Source organism: Carcharhinus amblyrhynchos, chromosome 7, assembly GCF_965287045.1.
Source record: "Carcharhinus amblyrhynchos chromosome 7, sCarAmb.v2.hapA, whole genome shotgun sequence".
In the NCBI taxonomy this organism is placed as follows: Eukaryota; Metazoa; Chordata; class Chondrichthyes; order Carcharhiniformes; family Carcharhinidae; genus Carcharhinus; species Carcharhinus amblyrhynchos.
Genome location: NC_137330.1, coordinates 3,450,640 through 3,468,964, shown reverse-complemented (window position 1 = coordinate 3,468,964; position 18,325 = coordinate 3,450,640). Strand labels below are relative to the sequence as shown.

Sequence of the window (18,325 nt, the reverse complement as noted above, 5' to 3'; positions counted from 1 at the left end):
CAGTAGACCGCTAATCCTAATACTAGGCCTAATTCAGAGTGTTTGTTAATATTGTTCGCAGAACAGCACAAGTATGAAACATAATCCAGCACCTGAGCAAGTACATAGCCCTAGACGAGTAGGGTAGAATTGCCACTGATCATAGCCTAATTAGAGCAATAATAGGTCATATGGATACTAATCAAACATGTCGACTGTACGGATTCACACCTGCAACGTTCACTTAAATGTATAGCTATATTCCTGGGCCTTCAAACTACGGTAGAAGTACTCGTCCACTAAGTATTTAATTGTCCCATGAATTAAATCCCGTTTACACCCGGAAAATGTGCTGTTGGTCGCACTAGGGGAATCAAATATTTAATCTGACACCAACGCAAGCGACTCACTGCTTGGCTTTGTGGTAAGTTAATCAAGGGCTTCCATCTGGGCCTCAACTCAGCTCAACACGGGGGAGATTGCGGTTGGAATCAAAAATACTTAAGCTTTTTTCCTTAAACCCCACTTTGCAGCTGTTTAGATCAGATAAGGCTGTTTTACATGAAGTGACAGGTCTAACCTCCCTTTTCCACTATACCGAACAATCCATCTTTACATCCGGTGGAAGTTCCCTTTGTTTGGCAAATAGAGTGTCACAAATGTCACTGCGTAGGCATGTCGCGCTTGGGCAACACGTTTCAGCACGATGGGCGATTCCAGGAACTCTCCAGCTGCTATCTCCTGATGTCACTGCAAATGCTCTTTCCGAGATTTTTGTCTGAGCCTCATGAGCGGCTGACAATGCGCGGCAGCCTTTGTTAGGAGCCGAACTTCCAAGCGTCTCAGACTTGATTTCGGAGTAGATTTGTTCTGTGGCGACCCGGCATTGCTGCCGTCACCAGCCGAAACAGAAGCTGCATAGAAGCAATGAGAACATAATCTGCATGGTCCCGCGTTTAATTTTATATTTGACAGTTGTTTTCATAAGGCCACCTACAGCTGAAATTTAAATATATGTACATTTATATGTATGTATAGATGGCGCAGTAGAATGTCAATGGACTAAAGAGCAGCACGTGGGGCCAATTGCAACTATCTGACAACAAGCCAGCAGATTTGCCGGAGACAGAACGGCCTCCTCTCGTGGTTACTGATTCTCTGATTTTTCAGGAAATCGGAACAGGCATCAGATGATTGGAAAAGCGTTTCGTCCGAAGGGAAATTTAATTTCAGTCCAGTGTCATTGAAATGAACATGACCAATTGTTGCCTACTTCTAATAATCTGTAAGTGAATGAAAAACATATCCTTTTATAATTAATGATAATACTTAGCGAAATTCAAAACTGACAATAATCAGTGTTGTAACGTCCTTGACTGTAGATGCTGCTAAATTAATTTGTACATAATATTAACGTTGAATATTCAGTAAAATGTGTCTTGTAATGGGGACAGCGCTGGAATCGGAATCAGAAACTTCCTGACGCAAAGAAACAGGAACACAATTCTGTGTTCATGTCACAGTTGTGATAATTTAAAACTGGTCAATTGGTAAATCTAGAAATAGAATATAATTAGCATCGGTTGACCTTATCACGAAACTGCCAAATGTGCTTGTAATCACACCTGCTCTACTGACGTATTCAGGGAATATAATAGAACTACGATGTTTTGGAAAGTTACGCCATAGATCATAAAGTTTTGAAAGGTAGGGGCAAGAATACGCCATTCGGTATCCCGAGTGAGCTCTGCTATTTAATATAGTGATGGCTGACATTCTTGCGTCCAGTCTTACTATCCCTTTTAGAAGTATGCACGTTTCAACGAGATCGCCTGCCACTCTCCCAAACTCCAGTGAGTAAAGGTTTAGCCGATTTTAGCTCTCCTCATCTGACAGTACTGCCATCCAATAATTCAGTTTGTTAAACACTCGGTGCATCCCTTCGTTGTAAAATATATCTTTTCTTCGATAAGGAGAAGCAACCGGCAGTCAATTCTCCAGATGTGGACGCGCCAAAAACCTGTGCATCTATTTGAAGGCAGCCTTGCTGCTGTACATGAAGTTTTCTTGGAAAAAAAATGCCAGCGTACTAGTTGGCTTCCTAGCTGATTGCTCATGCCTGGTTTTTGCGACTGATAGTAAAGGAAACCCATGCCGTAGTGTATATCGATTTTTCGAACGAATTATAATAATGTTAAAATTATACTCTGTCATTCTGTTTCCTTTCTGAAGGGGATATCTTCACATTTATCCAAGTTAAGCCGCAGCTGACATTTTATGCCCGCTTGCACACTTACTTGGATGAAACTCCTTTTATCTGCACATAACTAAAAATTAAAAGAAAAAAAAGATACTTTCCCCACTTGATCTCGCCAGATCACCAACCAGATGTGGTAAGCCAATTAATTCTACAGGACAACTAAAGAAAGGGCATATCCTCCGCCACGATGCAACAACGTGATTGGCCAGCACATTCACAAGACCAGTTGTGGGTGATAGCAATGTCCACAATCGATAGAATAATTAAAACACAATAATTGCTATATTTCGGTTCAGTATACTAGCAGGTTAATGCCTTGGAAAAAAAGGAAAGTATTGATTATTAGAGATGCGTTCCCTTATTCTAGGATGAAAACAAGCTGCAAGTAGATTGATGATTATTAGCAAAATCAATGTTCTCTTTGGCAGAGAAAACAATGATGCCCTTTTGTCATCTATAAATTTGATAACGTTAACAATTTTATGCATTACTTTGAAAGTCAGCCTGTCTCAATGGTCACGGTAACAATAACCCCTTTATTACATTCTTTTGAGTTTCACAATTTGTGGTTACTTCTGAACAATGTATATCTCGTATTTTTTTAATTAGCTTTATGATGACATGTGCCAAAGAGAGTCTTGCCTTTGCAAATCTGCCACTTTTTTTAAAAAATCGTGAAATATTGGAACAAGTGGAGAGACAGAAAATCCAATAAAAACACAAATATAAGGTGAAACATTGTTCGTCACTCGACTTATGGAAAGAGTATCAGGGGACATTGGACATGTAGAGAGACAGTCGGAGAGAATTAGCCAGGCATATGACGAGACAGGGAATGCGCATCAGAATGAAAGTAAGAGGCCAAGGGGTATTAGCTGTATCGAGATGAAGGAAGTGAAATATGCAACCATCAGGCTATCACGTAAAAAAGAAAGAAAATACATGAAGAAAGGGAAAAATAGAGACAGAAACACAGACATCCAGACAGAGACAGGGAAGTATGCAGAGGGCGAAATAATAAGAGTCAGGAAAATAAAACAAAGAGAAAAATGGAGAGAGAGAAACGGAGACAGATAGAGCATTGAGGTGGGGGGGGGGGGGCGGTTAGTTGTGGTCCGTGTGTGTGTGACGTAGAGAGAGAGGGGAGAGAGAGGGAGAGGGAAAGAGAGAGAAAGAGAGAGAGAGAGAGAGAACATTAGAAAGAGAGAGAGAAAGAGAGGTGACTTATTAGCCCGACAAAACATGGCTGGCGTTATGTGGGCAAATCGTTCCTCACATTGTTCTTCGAGCTTTTTGAGGAAGAGATAAAGATGATTGATAAGGGCACGGCGGTGAAGACTGCCCAGACACACTTGAACAAGGCCTTTGAAATGATTGTTCATGGCAGTCTGATACACCAGATGAAGTCACATGGGATCTGTTGTGAGTTGTTTAACTGGTACAGAACTGGCTTGAACGGGGACAGAGAATAGCGCTGGAAGGGTGTTTTTTCCTGACTGGAGATACGCAGGATAGAAGTGTACAGTAAACTCTTAGTAAACCATAAAGTATACAGAGAACCCTTGGAGGCATTAACACACAGAAGGATTGAGGTGTGCAGATCTTCAGTTCCCCGAAAGTAGCAGCGCAACGGATAAAGTGGTGAAAAAGGTTTATGCCACTGTTGCCTTCATCGTTCGGGACATCGAGTATAAAAAAATCGCAAGTCACGTTGCTGCTGCATTGAAATTTAGTTAGGTCACAATTGGAATATTGCATACAGTTCTGGTCGCCACATTACCAAAAGAACAAAGAACAAAAGAACAAAGAACAACACAGCACGGGAAACAGGCCTTCGGCCCAACGAGCCCGCATAGCTATTTCAACATTGTGAGTTCCCTCTCCACCCATGACCCTTGTCTATGCTTATGGCATTCCACATTAGAAACCAGATTGAGGGGAGACTAATTTAGGGACAATTTGTTACACCAGTCAGCTGGAAACCAATCGGTAACCAGAGCACCCGGAGAAAACCCACGCAAGCACGGGGAGAATGTGCAAACTCTCACAGACACTGGCCCAAATCCATGTATCTGCACAGGAAACAGTGATAATTACTGAGCTGTCGTGTTGCCCAGCATCTGGTCCAGTTTAAGCGTACACTAACGACGTGAAGCACTAGGCTACTCTCGAAACATCCAAGACCAGCCCTCGTACGACCCATCGCGTGTATGCCCCTTGTTGGACAATAAGGTGGACAGAAGTGCCTGTGAATTAAAAGAGAAAACCATCAAGAACATGCACATCCTTATACAAACATTCAAGGGAATCCCCAGAAGCTCAAAAGTAAAACAAGTGAGCCAGAAAATATGTTGGAAGATCCATAGGAATCAATCGATTCTCAGGGACGTCCCAAGGCTCCCGAACCTTATTTAAAACAGTCTCCTATATCCCTCCATCTCCATCCCGCTCATGTACCTATCTAAATAACTCTTAAACAATTCCAGCGTGCCTGCCTCCACCACATTGCTTGGCAGAGCATTCCATACCCCCACAACCCTCTGTGTGAAAAACCTCCCTCTAACATTCGAATTATACCTCGCCCCCTCATCCTAAACCCGTGGCCCCTCGTAATGTCTGTTTCCAGTCTAGGAAAAAACTTACCACTGTTTACTCTATCTATACCTTTCATAATCTTATATACCTCTATTAGATCTCCCCTCAGTCTCCGTCTTTCGAGGGAAAACGGCCCCAATTTGTCCTTCCTTTCCTCGTAACCCAGTCCCATTGGACGCTTTCGGGAATGCACAGAAAAGGTTTGCTATGAGTTGCCAAGTTTGGAGGGCATTATCTATGAGGAGAGTTAAGACAATCATGATTTGTTTTTTTACTGGAACGTCGTACGTTGATGGGAGACTTGATGGAAGTTTACAAAGTTATGAAAGGCGTGGATAGATTGACATTGGAGTTTTTGTCAGGGAGGAAATATCAATTACTAGGGGACAAAGATTTAAGGTGTATGAGAATTCAAATGAGATGTGAAATGCAAAAAAAAACAGAGATGGCAAGTGTCCGGAATGCACTGCCTGAGGAATTGGTAGAATCAGTAACATTTCGGTTCAGTACATTAGTAGGTTAATGATTAGGGGAAAAAACACGAATGTATTGATTATTAAAGATCCATTCTCTTATTCTAGGATGAAATAGTGTTGAATAGGTGTCTTGGCAGACATATAAATAAGCAAAGAATAGAGGAATATGCAACTTGGAGAACCAAATGTCAGTTCAGGGTTACTGGGCAGACGGGTCTGTTCATGTGCTAGACTGTTCATTTTTCTTTAATAGATAAATATACTGACTTTATGAGAGTACCAGACAATCAGGCGATTCAGTCAAATTAAACGAAAGGCTATTAGAGGAATAAAGATACGAAACGAGACATGTGTGGGTGTGGGGATGGATAGCAAGGGAATTGAAGGGGGGTGGGGTTGTTGGCGTGGGTTGCTGAGTCTGTTGGCGAAATAAATACGGCAATGACATGAAGGTAGGTCGACAGGAATGGATACCAGAAAAATATTTTTTCTTTAAAAAATGGAGTTTGTACATTCAGATTCATAGAACTGCGTTTTATTGAATAGTGGAAGATGTGTAACATACAGTCATGTGCTAACCTGAAAATACAACTTAGTGAGTTTTTCTTTTGAAAAAGTAGCTAACATCTTGATAAGGGTAGAGTATTTAATGCGATTTACATAGACTTCAGTAAGGATTTGACAAGCTTCCACATGGAAGGCTGCTCCAAATGATTAGAACCCATGGCATCCTTTGCAACTTTTCAAACTGGATACAAAAAGCAAATCTTCTTAATAGGAAGCTATGGGAGATGATGGAGGGCTGCTTTTGTAATTGTGAGTTTGTGACCAGAGCTCTGGGTGCTGGGACCCCTGTTGTTTTTTATATACATTAGTCACTTGGATGTGAATTGAAACAATACAATTTGTAGTGAGTTTTGAGATGATGCAAACATTGGTTTTTGATTGAGGAAAGTAGCCTGAGGACACAGGCTGGTATAAATTGCGCAGAGCGCGGGAGATGCAATTTAATCCTCATTCTGAGAGATCTAATATAGGAAGGTTATACGCAATGAACGACAGCTGTCTAGGGATTATTTATGAAGAAAGATAACTTGGTGAACAACCCCAAAGATCTCTGAAAGTTCCATCACAGGTAGACAGCGTGGTGAAGAAGGCAAATGGATTGCTTGCATTTATGAGCATGAACATTCAATATAGGAGCAGGAAATCTTTGATACAACGTTATGAAACATTGGTTGAGCCTCGGATGGAATATTGTGCGTATCCCTGTTCACCACACTATTGGAAGAATGTTATTTCATAGGAAATGCCGCAGATAAGAGTCACCAGGGCGTTGCTTGGAATGATAAGTTTAAGCTAGGAGGGGAGACCAGATAGGATTGATTTGTGCTATCTGAGCAGAGGAGACTGGGAGGGGAATCGGATAGGGGTATAAAAACTATCAGAGGCATGGCATCTGTTTTCCCCATGACGGAGATATTGTGGTACAGAAGGCTTAGGTTCCAGGTGAGAAGTATACGGTATATGGGTAATCAGAGGTTTTAGAAGGCACCTGAGGAAACCCACACAGACACAAGTAGAATGTGCAAACTCCAGAAAGACGGTCACTGACGACCGGAAATTGACTTACTGCTGTGAGGCAACAATGCAAACCACTTTGCCACGATGCCACCCTTAAACAGAGCACTGCAATCACTCTATTTAAAGCAAGGAACCAGACAGCAGAGACAGATCCAAGATTGGTGTCATAATCCTACAGCCTACAGTATTGTTGCGCTGTGTGCCTGGGAGATTTTGTGGAAGTTATAAATCAGGTGGTAATTTAAGGCCGAGGATGAATGAAAAGGGGTTGGAAATCCTACAAGTGGATCCTTTTTGAAGGCAACTGAGAGAAGAGATTGAATGACACAAGATGCAAAGAAGTCTTTCTGAGAGTGGAGTCCAATTAGGCCAATTTGCTGTCAGTGCTATTATCGTCTAGTTGGATGCTCTGTGGAGAAATCCACAGCATTTCGATTGGTTGGCATCTGCCACTAAGACTCAGTAAGAAGTCTGACAACTCCAGGTTTAAGTCCAACTGATTTATTTGATAGTAAACTCACAAGCTTTCGAGGTTTACCTCTTCGTCAGGTGAATGAAGAGTTCTGGCCTCAGACAGATCATATAAAGCACAGTTTACAGATTACTGATTAGAATGCGAATCTTTACGCCTAACCTGTTATTCAAGTCTTAAAATGGCCGACAATGTGAGTGGAAGGAGCACTGAGCACAGGTTAAAGAGATGTGTATTGTCTCCAGACAGCACAGTAAGTGAGGTTTTGCAAACCCAGGCAAGTCATGGGGGTTACAGATAGTGTGACATGAACCCAAGATCCCTGTTGAGGCCGTCCTCATGTGTGCGGAACTTCGCTATCAGTCTTTGCTCAGCGACTCCGCGCTGTCGTGTTTCGTGAAGGCAGTCTTGGAGAATGCTTACCCGAAGGTCAGAGGCCGAATGCCAGTGACCTTAAACATTAAGGTGGGACTTAAACCTGGTGTTGTCAGACTTCTTGCTGTGTTTACCCCAGTCCAACGCCGGTATCTCCACATCATGACTAAGACTTAGAGCAGGGTGTGCCTGACAGTAATTAACCTACGGGTTTCATGTGACTGTATTCACTGAGAACATTACAACATAACGTATATTTTGCTGCCTGTGCTATCCTTAATATTGGCGTACATTGGCGTGCTCGTTAGGTGCCTTGAGCCGAACAGGCACCAGAATGTGACGACTTGGGGAATTTTACAGTAACTTCTTCGCAGTGTTAATGTAAGCCTTACTTGTGACTAATAAATACACTTACTTTCTTTTTCATCTGTGCAGATAATTGGGAATAAAACAGTATCATAGTCAAATATTGCATGTTTAACCAATGGTTTTCTCTGTCATTAAAAAGGTAACTGGCTGTCGTGCGACTGTTTACACACATTTTCTAAAAAAAAAGTTGCTGCCCTTTGACCCCACGCTACATTCTGGGAACTACCCGCCCAGTAGTTGTATTAAGTTTGATCATAACTTTATCAATATATATTTCGCGTTGATTGCCTTTTTTTTCTTTCAACATATTGTAAATTCCAAATGTCCCATTCTGTGCTGTTCATTACACTCGTATTTTTTCTTTATTCAGTGCGCACTGTCGCCGACCTATTTTTTATGTCCCTGAGGTTATGGTGTTGAAGCTTCGGCGATTCTGTTAAACTTCTGTCCAAGATGAAACACGATTTCATCAACTCATTTATTCCCCGCTCTTAGGCATCATAATAACGTTGTACCTATGCCAGGTTCCGTCCACGGACTCCATGTTTTCGAAAAGTCTGTTGTGATTTTCCCAATATCTGCTGAAATCCTGGTGTAAACTTTATGTATATTGATGTCAGTCCTACTCCTGTTCATTTTAAGAAAAAAAAGAATCGAACAATTTATTCAGAAATTGTTTGTCTTTGACACGATTCTATAACTTTATTTATTAGAGAACAGCACGGTATCACAGAGGTGAGGGTGGCACTCTTGCACAGTGGTTATCACTGTTGCTTTACAGCGCCAGGCATCTTGGTTTGATTTCCGGCTTGGGTCACTGTATGGATTTTGCACGTTCTCTAAGTGCCTGCGTGGGTTTCCCTCGGGTGCTCCGCTTTCCTTGCACATTCTGAACGACATGCTAGTTAAGCGCATTGATCCGAACAGGCACCAGACGGTGGCGACTAGGGAAATTTCATAGGAACTTCATTGCAGTATTAATGTAAGCCTTAGCTGTGACTAATAAACAGACTTTAAACTTTTTAGTCCAATTGGCTGCTTGTTTGTTTTTTCCTTCAGATTATTCCTTACAACATCTCCCCCACCACTGAGTTTAAACTAGAAGATCTATGATTGACAGTTTTATTATACATTTATTGATGGCCAATCATGCCATTGCCCAAATTTCTGAGACCAGTTTGATTCTAAGGAGGAATTGAACATTATGGCTAGCCCAACTTCGGTTTTATAAGGGAATGCCCCAAAGCAATAGAAGGAGGCAGCTTTTGGGGAACAGGTGACTTATCGAATTCCACCTTTCTGAATGTTCAGCAGCTCATTTATAGCATTGTGCATAGTTCATCGTTAATACGAGACTCACAGTGTGACTTTGCATTCTCTTTTACAGTAGCAAGTTCTCGTCTCCAGAGCATAAAAGGTATAATAAAACTATAATATTACTTTGCAATATTCAGTTCATATCAATGAATCTAATCTGCTGGTAGTGCTATTGTGGGAGAGGGGGTGATTTTGGTGTTTGTGTAAGTGCATATTTCAGGGAGGAGATTTATGGTGGAGTTGGGAGGCTGGAGCCATTGATATTCACCTTTACTCGCATCGAAGTAGGGAAATGATACGTATCTTCCAGTGATATTTCCCGCAAGAACGTTTTCACTTGACTTGAATGTGTAGGAGAAGGGAGAATTGCAGAATCACGAGCCACATAATCCTCATTACCGATAACATTATCGCTGCTAGTGCGTAGGTAAACGGTAGAGATAATGAAACAGTAACAGTTTACAAAACGTATGTAAAGTTGTCGCTATTGTTACAGAAATGCGAATTCAAATTGAAATTTCTTTGAAGAATACCAATTCGACCATTAGGCTTAAGCCAAGGTGTCAAGGCATTGCATTTGAGAAGAATACCATGGGTGGAAAAACAATGGGAAACAGTGCATGTATCTAGATTATAAATCCTGAGGCCCAGGTTAGTTATTTGGTGACAGGGGACGGCAGCAAATCAAGAAAGCAGCAAATATAGATGCACACCTCCACTTGTTTTTAGAACCAAGAAGGCAGCTCAACAGAGATAGGCAATAAATGTTGGCCAGCCAGCGACGCCCATGCCCCACCAATAAATAATAAAATAAATCCTCCAAAATTAAGCAGTGAAGTGGGAATTCAACATTCCACATGACATCTTTTATATAATAACATCCCTAACAGCTGTTGCTACAAAAAATCTGGTTCACCGATGTTACTCAGTGAAGAAAGTTCTGCCGTCCTTACGCTCTCTGGCCTAACTGAGTCCAGATCTCACGGAATTTGGCTGACTTATATTTATACCGCGAAAGGCTCAGAATTCAATGAATATTAAGGACAGTCAAGGGTGGGCAACAGATGTTGGCTTAACTATATATGTTGTCTACATCTAATGAACAGAAAAAAAAGACAAAAATGTGTCTTCATTGGATGACATAGCTAAAACTGATTATTAAATTACTTAATTAGCAGTGATATTTGGCGACTGTTAATCTCGACTGCCAGTATACGGTCCAAACAGCCAGCAGCTGGAGTCGTAGTGGGATTAATGGCTGTTTTGTCAGGATTTAATTTTGATTTCCGGATGCAAGCCTAATCAAAATTGGCACATGTATGTCCAGAATAACCGAATTCCAGCTATTGCTAATCCTACAACAGGCAAGTCTAAGATGGCATAGATACGCTTTTCTTCTCGCCGTATCAGAAGTGTCTTCTGGTTCCTTCTAAACCACCAGGCAACGATGCACCCCACTTCTACATGACCGTTTCTATCAAAACTTATGTGGTGAGACAGTTGGTCATACATGAAGCACACCATTTTCAGATCGATTCCAAAAGGAAAGAGACATCCATGCATTTCATTAAAGCCAGTTTGTAGGTTGAAAATTGATGTCAAATGCTGGATAGTTGATGGCAATGCGACGTACTTCGATATTTCCTACATGTTGGTTTTCCCCGCTACCCCGGGATTGCATCCCTTTAAAACCCTCCCCCAAATAGAACCATTTGATTGTTCGATGTTCTATTGAGATTCTATTCGATGTTCTATTCGATTCTAAAAAACGAGTGGAGGTGTACATCTACATTTGCCTGTAGTGGATAGTGTAAACAATATCTCCTGTTATTCGAAACAACAATGACTGTCATTGTCTTTTTGCAGCATATCGCCCCAAAGTAATAATGATGTTTCCCAGAGGTGGAGCCCTAAAAGAAGGGGAACAATTCAAAATGCAGTGTATGCATAGAAGCAAATACAGACTTGCCTTTTGGTATAAAGGTGGCAAAATAATTCAAACTACTCGTAAAGACATTTCAGGAATCGCAAACTTTGAAACTGGAGGGTCTTACCAGTGCGAAGTAAAGTTTTGGAAACACTCCGTGATAAGTAATCCTCTAAGTGTGGCCACTATCGGTACGAAAACCTTATGAGTTGTTACACATTCCAATTGTTAGATAAAAATCGGTATGTTTACATTTGGTCCTACGTGGATTTGACATTCATTTGTCAGAAACATTGAAGCATTCATAATAACTTGCAACATTTTAGACCACTGTGTCTTTTGGTCGTCTAATACCAAAGTACAGCATTAGAAGGATTTCTAATGTTATGAACACTCTATTTGCTATATGGTTCATTTGCAATCCGAAGGAGTTTTTGTTTGTTTCAATGATGCTGCAGCATAGCCAGAAATTGATTTCTTTATTCACTGAGGCAGCATAGTAGTTAAAATCTAACTGCCCGAGGCAGGATCATGGTTGGTTATATTATTACTTAAATGTCAGCAGTAAGCTTGAAACCAGCTGCTGATCCATTAAAGGAGACTTGACTTTGGTTGAGGCAAAATTATACCACACAGAGATGACGTTACTTTTCAGTGCTAGGCTTCAGATCAAATCATTTTTCAGTTATATATTCTGTTTGACGTGTTTCCACATTTACTCCATTGCTGAAAGAAATAAACGCCTAATTTATTACTGCCTTTCCTTTGTAGTGGTAAGGGTGTAATATGCCTAACATATACACTCCAGCCTCATACAACGATGCAGATCAACTGGAAAAGAAACTGCGGTTTTGTAGAACAGTAAAAAGGGATTTCATGTGGTGTGCGCGCAAGTTGCATCTTTGAAACATCAGTGAATGGTCAGATGAAATAAATAGATAAGTGTTATTAACAGATAATGTCAGCCAAAAAAAACCTCGAAATTGTTTTGGGGCTTTTCCTGAGGCCAACATCCTAATTTAACTGGAAGTGGAGTGCTGTATCTTCTTAAGAGACCAAATAGGATTCTAGTGCAGTCCCGGAGAAAAGGCCATGGTGGTGTGAATTCTGGAAAGTCATGTGTTTCCTTGACCGGCACCAGGAGCTAAGAACACCCAGTTAGCTTATGTTAATTGGGCTAAAGAGTAGAATTCGGAAAACTGTGAATATTTCCTATTCTGGGAAAAAAAATTATTTGGTTTATTTCATTCATCTAAATATTGATATCTTGATCCCACGAAGTTTATTTGGAAAAGATTGCGTTTGGTCTTGGTTTACATATAAGCTAAAGGACAATATACGTCATTCTGTTACTGCCACACAGTAGTACGGGCCGGTTTGATGCCGGAACTGAATGAGTGTCTGTGTAGAATTTGCCCTTTCTCACCGTCTCTGGTGGGTTTTCTCCCATCATGCAAAGATGTGAAGGTTAGAAGGATTTACCATGATCTATTGCTTTTGCAGTCCATCGATGTGCAATCAAATGGATAAGTCACGGTAAAATACACAGATTGACAGGTATATAGCCAAGGGCAGAACCTGGGTTGGTTTGTTTTTCGAAGGCTTAGTGTAGATATGATGGACTGAGTTGCCTCTTTTCTGTACTATGGGGACTGTATGCTTCTATGATTCATGCCAGACAACCATATAAAGGGTAATTTTCTGAATCACTAAACGCTGATAGAACTTTTTCAGATGATAGCTTGGTGTTAACTAACGAAATGATGCTGATTGCCCTGGTTGTTTCAGTGTAAGCTCACTTTTTAATTGTTATATATCTGAGAAGTGGCATTTGCAATATTCTAATTTGTATTTACGTCTGGTTTTCTCGCATCTCTTGCAGCTTATGATACAACTATAACTCTGGAAATAACACCGCAACACGCACTGATAGGGGACAGTATTGTCCTGGAATATCTGAATCCTTCTTTGGAAGGGATAGATCATACTTTCGAATGGTATCAAAATAATACATTTTTGCGACAGACGCATGACAATCAGATTAGCATTGAAAATGCAAAGCATTCAGATGGAGGATCATATCACTGTAAATTCAAAACAACATATAGAACGTGTATCTCCAAGGATGTATACATCACCGTAACAGGTTGGTCAATTGTATCCCTTCTGATTTGTTCTGATGTCTATTATCGCAAGCGGCCTAAGTAATGGAAAAAAGTTACTTTTAAATCGATTTCGACAAGGTTATATTAATTATAACTGTAAACGTCCCCTTGGGACCCCATTAGTAAGTGCCTAGAAGAGTCATGCATAGTGAAATCAGTGCACCTTCACTGAACAGAATAGGCATTGGAGAGATATAGGAAGGGAAGTGTACTTCTAAAAAAAGCTATCTGTAGAACAATCAATGATGCTGGACACCCAGACGCTTTGGTTTATCTTCTGAAAACTCTGCTCAAACAGATTCAGCATTAAATATACTCAGGCAATTCGACATGTATTGAATTGAAAACAATTTGTAGCGTTTGTGTTGCAGCAACATTAATCCTCACTTTGACAGAAATGAAAACAAGTACCACAAGAAAGCTGGGCGAATAGCTTTCGTCAGGACATTGTGGCAATCAAGGTTTCTGACACGGTTCCTGTGTATGCTAAAGACAGGAGTACAGGTGTTTATTTCATTTCATAGAACCCTTAGAAACCTTACAGCGCAAATGGAGGTCATTGTGCCCATTGAGCCTGCACCGATTCTCCATCAGAGCATCTTGCCCAGGCGACAATGCACCCTACACCAAACGCTCTCCCATTTATCATTCTACTTTCTACACTGTTAGCACACAAAGGGGCAATATAGCATGGACATTTCACCTAATACAACCATCTTTGGAAGGAAACCGGCACAGTTGAAGCATAGTATTCAATTCTGGTCGCCACAATACCAGAAGGGTGTGGAGGCTTTGGAGAAGGTACAGAAAAGATTTACCAGGATGCTGCCTGGGGTGGAGGGCGTTAGCTATGAGGAGAAGTTGGAGAAACTTGATTTGTTTTCATTGGAATGACGGAGGTTAAGGGACTCCCTGATTGAAGTCTATAAGATTATGAGGGGCATGGAGAGAATGGATATTCAGAGCCTTTTTCCCAGGAAGGGAGAACCAATTACTATGTGGCATAAGCTTAAGATGCGAGGGGAAATGTCTGTTGGAGATGTATAAGGCAGATGTTTTACACAGAGTGTGCTGGGTGCCTGGAACCTGCAACCGGGGGAGGTCGTGCAAGCAGGTACAATAGTGACTTTAAAGAGGCGTCTGGACAAATACATGAATAGATGGGGATCGAGGGATATTGTCCCCACAAGGGAGGAGAGTATTCCTCAGTCGGTGCAGCATGATCGGTGCATCTTTGGAGGGCGAAGGGCCTGTTCCTGCGCTGTAACTTTCTTTATACTTTGTTCTAAACCCACGTAGACACAGGGAGAGCATGCGAACTATGCACAAGCAGTCTCCCAACTCAAGGTTGGAATTGAGCCCGGCTACCTGGCGATGTGAGGCAGCAGTGCTTACCATTGTGCCACGTTCTGGTAACTTTGACAATGTGATAGGAGATCAAGCAGCCGTTGTGAATTCTGCTCCTTCGCATGCCACTGTTCTCATGTACCCTGACTCATCCAAAGTCAAACCCAAAATTGCATGATGTGAAGTGCGACATGAAAATGGTTGAGTTTGCAATCGTCCTGGGCGTCGATTTGCCCACAATCAGGATACACCAATAATACATTGCATCTATTAGAAGAGTCAGGATAATGAATGGGCGTTTTCCAAACGTGGGTACCGGTGAAGAACAGTCAACTCTTTATTTACAATTAATACAATTTGGTAGGGACAGACAACAGCCAGATATATTTCTAAACGAAACGTGTGGTCATCCAGTCTGCTGCATTAAGAGCATTAGGAAATTTGGAGTGTGTGTCTAAATTTAGTGATAAATAGTTATAATCTGAGTTTGAGTTATCCTGAAGAACAGATAATCAAATATTTATTTTTCATTGAATTCAGCTCTGCCTAAAGCATACATTGCATATCAAATATCCACCACGTTTGCTGAGGTTCAATGATCTCAAACCACATTGTTCTACTTACACCTGTGATGATCAAAAGGTGGCTCCACATTCCTTGTTCCATATAATGTTTCAAATGATTCTAGTTGCCGCCAATTCCAGCGTAGTGTAACCACTAAATATATTTTACTTTTATCCCACATTTTTTCATGCCGCTGTGAACACACGTTCAGGGTCATGCTGATCCATTGCTCCATCTCCCCGACTCATTCATCACCTTTTCATGCAATCATAGAGGGTACAAAACACAGACTTTTACCTACTTCTTACTCACTGTACAATGACCTGAACACTACTTACAAGGGATGGAATATTTCACTGAACCTCCTCCAACTTGATCTACTGTATGATTCTAGTGCGGACTCCCCCATGCTGGGCAGACTTAAAGCAAGCTGGGTGAAAAGTGATGTGGAACAAATTCGCCCCGTCTGCAAAAAAGAGCCTACTATTGCAATCACTTATCATTTCAACCGTGCTCTTTGCTCTCCTGTGTATTTGTCGCTCCGGGGCCTGCAGCAACACATCAATGAAGCCCAATGGAAATTGGAACAACAGCAGTTTGCCTTCTGATCAATCACGTTCCAACCATCTGGACTCAACATTGAACTCAGTAACTTCAGATTGTAAATTTTTCACTTCACCTTAAAAAACTCCCTTCCCATTTATAGTTTGTGGTTTTTCAACTCCATTGGTCTGCACTACTATACCGCACCCTTCGCCCACATTACCACCCGCGCCTTGTTGTTCTGCTTTGTTCCAATTAGCAAATTTTGCCATCTTACCTTTGATCACTATTAGCAGTTTTCATGCCTTAATGACACAACCACCGCACCCCTTTAGCTTATGTCCTTGACAGCTTCTCAATCTCTCCTAACTACTCTTTTTTTTCTGCCTCCCGTCTTGTATCCACCTCTCCCACGACATAACTCGTTAAATTTTCTTAAGGGCCAGAATAGGAATACCAAGATATATCACGAATTTAACCTAGACCCCAAGTATGGTTTGATTTGTGCATTACTTTCTGCGTAATTTCGCTTCAAAGAACAAACAGCAAAGACAATTACAGCACAAGAACAGGCCCTTTGGCCCTCCAAGCCTGCACCGACCGCACTGCCCGACTTACCTAAAGCTCCCTACCCTCCCAGGGACCATATCCCTCTATTCCCATCCTTTTAATGTACTTGTCAAGACGCCCCTTAAAAAGACACTAGCGTATTTGCTTCCACTATCTCCCCCGTCAACGAGTTCCAGGCACGCACTACTCTCTGTGTAAAAAAAAATCTATCTGATACATCTACTTTAAACCTTGCCCCTCGCACCTTAAATCTATGCCCCCTAGTAATTGACTCTTCCACTCTTGGATAAAGATTCTGACTATCCACTCTGTCCATGTCTCTCATAATCTTGTAGGTCTCCTATCAGGTCTCCCCTCGACCTCCATCGCTCCAGTGAGAACAAACCAATTTTCTACAATCTCTCCTCATAGCTAAAGCAACACCATAGTAAATCTTTTCTATACCCTCTCCAAAGCCTCCACGTCCTTCTGGTAGTGTGGCGACCAGAATTGAACGCTATATTCCAAGTGCGGCCTAAGGTTCTGTAAAGCTGCAACGTGTCTTGCCAATTTTGAAACTCAGTACGCCGACGAATGAAGGGAAGCATGCCATATGCCTTCTTGACTACCTTTTCCACCTGCATTGCTACTTTCAGTGACCTGTGTACCTGTACAGCCAGATCCCTTTGCCAATCAATACTTCTAAGGGTTCTGTATTTTATTGTAAATTTCCGATGTTTTAGATTTTCCAAAATACATTACTTGACATTTGTCCGGATTAAACTTCATCTGCCATCTCTCCGCTCTACTCTCCAACTGATCTATATCCTGCTGTATCCTCTGATGGTCCTTATTACGAACTGCAAATCCACCGACCTTTGTGTTGTCTGCAAACTTACTAACCAATCCAGATACATTTTTCTCCAAATCATTTACATGGTGCGATTCTCGTAATTCAGGTGTGATTCTGTTGTCGCACTGGGTAGATTTCTGTAAAACAAACTGTGTTTAAAAGTACGATTAGAATAGAACAAAATTGCTTTGGATGTATTTTACCAATTAATGTTCCTAAATATGACAAAGTGTAATTCTTACATGCTTTACCTGGCTATAGATCCAACTTAAGCAATACCTCCATTGACGTAAATGCAATGTCAGAACCAATCAGCTTCAAACACAGGTGTGCTCACGTGCATAGTCACTTTCCAACCTCGTAACCCTTCTGGACACATACAGAAAACTTTCAGACTCATACGCAGCTGTTTTGAGAGAGAAAAAATCATCTTCAGACAGCAAAACGTCAGAGGGAAAAAAACAACTTTACTGACAGGTCCCAGCCTTCAAATTAACACAGAGAAAGAGACAGACAGAGAGTCTTTCCTTCTCTCTACAGATCCCAAACAGCAAACGAACTGGGATTGTCTCTGTGTGCGGAGCCCAGTGCTATCACGTGTCTTTTCCTGTCAGAATTCGAATCAAGTGCCGCTTTGAAAATGTGGGGGGACACGCAAATAACAATCCTGCATTAGTCCAGATTAAAAAAAATACAATTATGATCAATTCTGCCGCTAGAGTAGCAACAATGTTTTCCGGGTACAGACAAAGTGACACCGATAATGTGGCAACCTACAAAATCAAATCCTGCACAAGAAAGAGGGCAAATTACTTTTCTCAAAGGCACCTTATCATCGCAGTTTCCTTTTTTGTTCAAGTATGTAGAAATACCATTTGGACTCGATACATTAACGTTATCTCTCTCCACAGTTGCTGCCGGGTTGCTGAGGCTATCGAGCATTTTCATTT

At 41.3% G+C, this 18,325-nt stretch overlaps 1 protein-coding gene across 1 annotated transcript in view; it reads left to right on the top strand.

The window, feature by feature from the left end:
- Positions 1-2,995: 2,995 nt before the first annotated feature.
- The window catches only part of LOC145345307 (Fc receptor-like protein 5), a 33,501-nt gene continuing 18,171 nt past the window's right edge, over positions 2,996-18,325 (top strand). The window contains exons 1-3 of the mRNA XM_080193123.1: positions 2,996-3,092; positions 11,294-11,545; positions 13,237-13,500. Coding sequence (XP_080049249.1) covers positions 2,996-3,092; positions 11,294-11,545; positions 13,237-13,500 — 613 coding nt within the window. The remainder of the gene's footprint in view (positions 3,093-11,293; positions 11,546-13,236; positions 13,501-18,325) is intronic.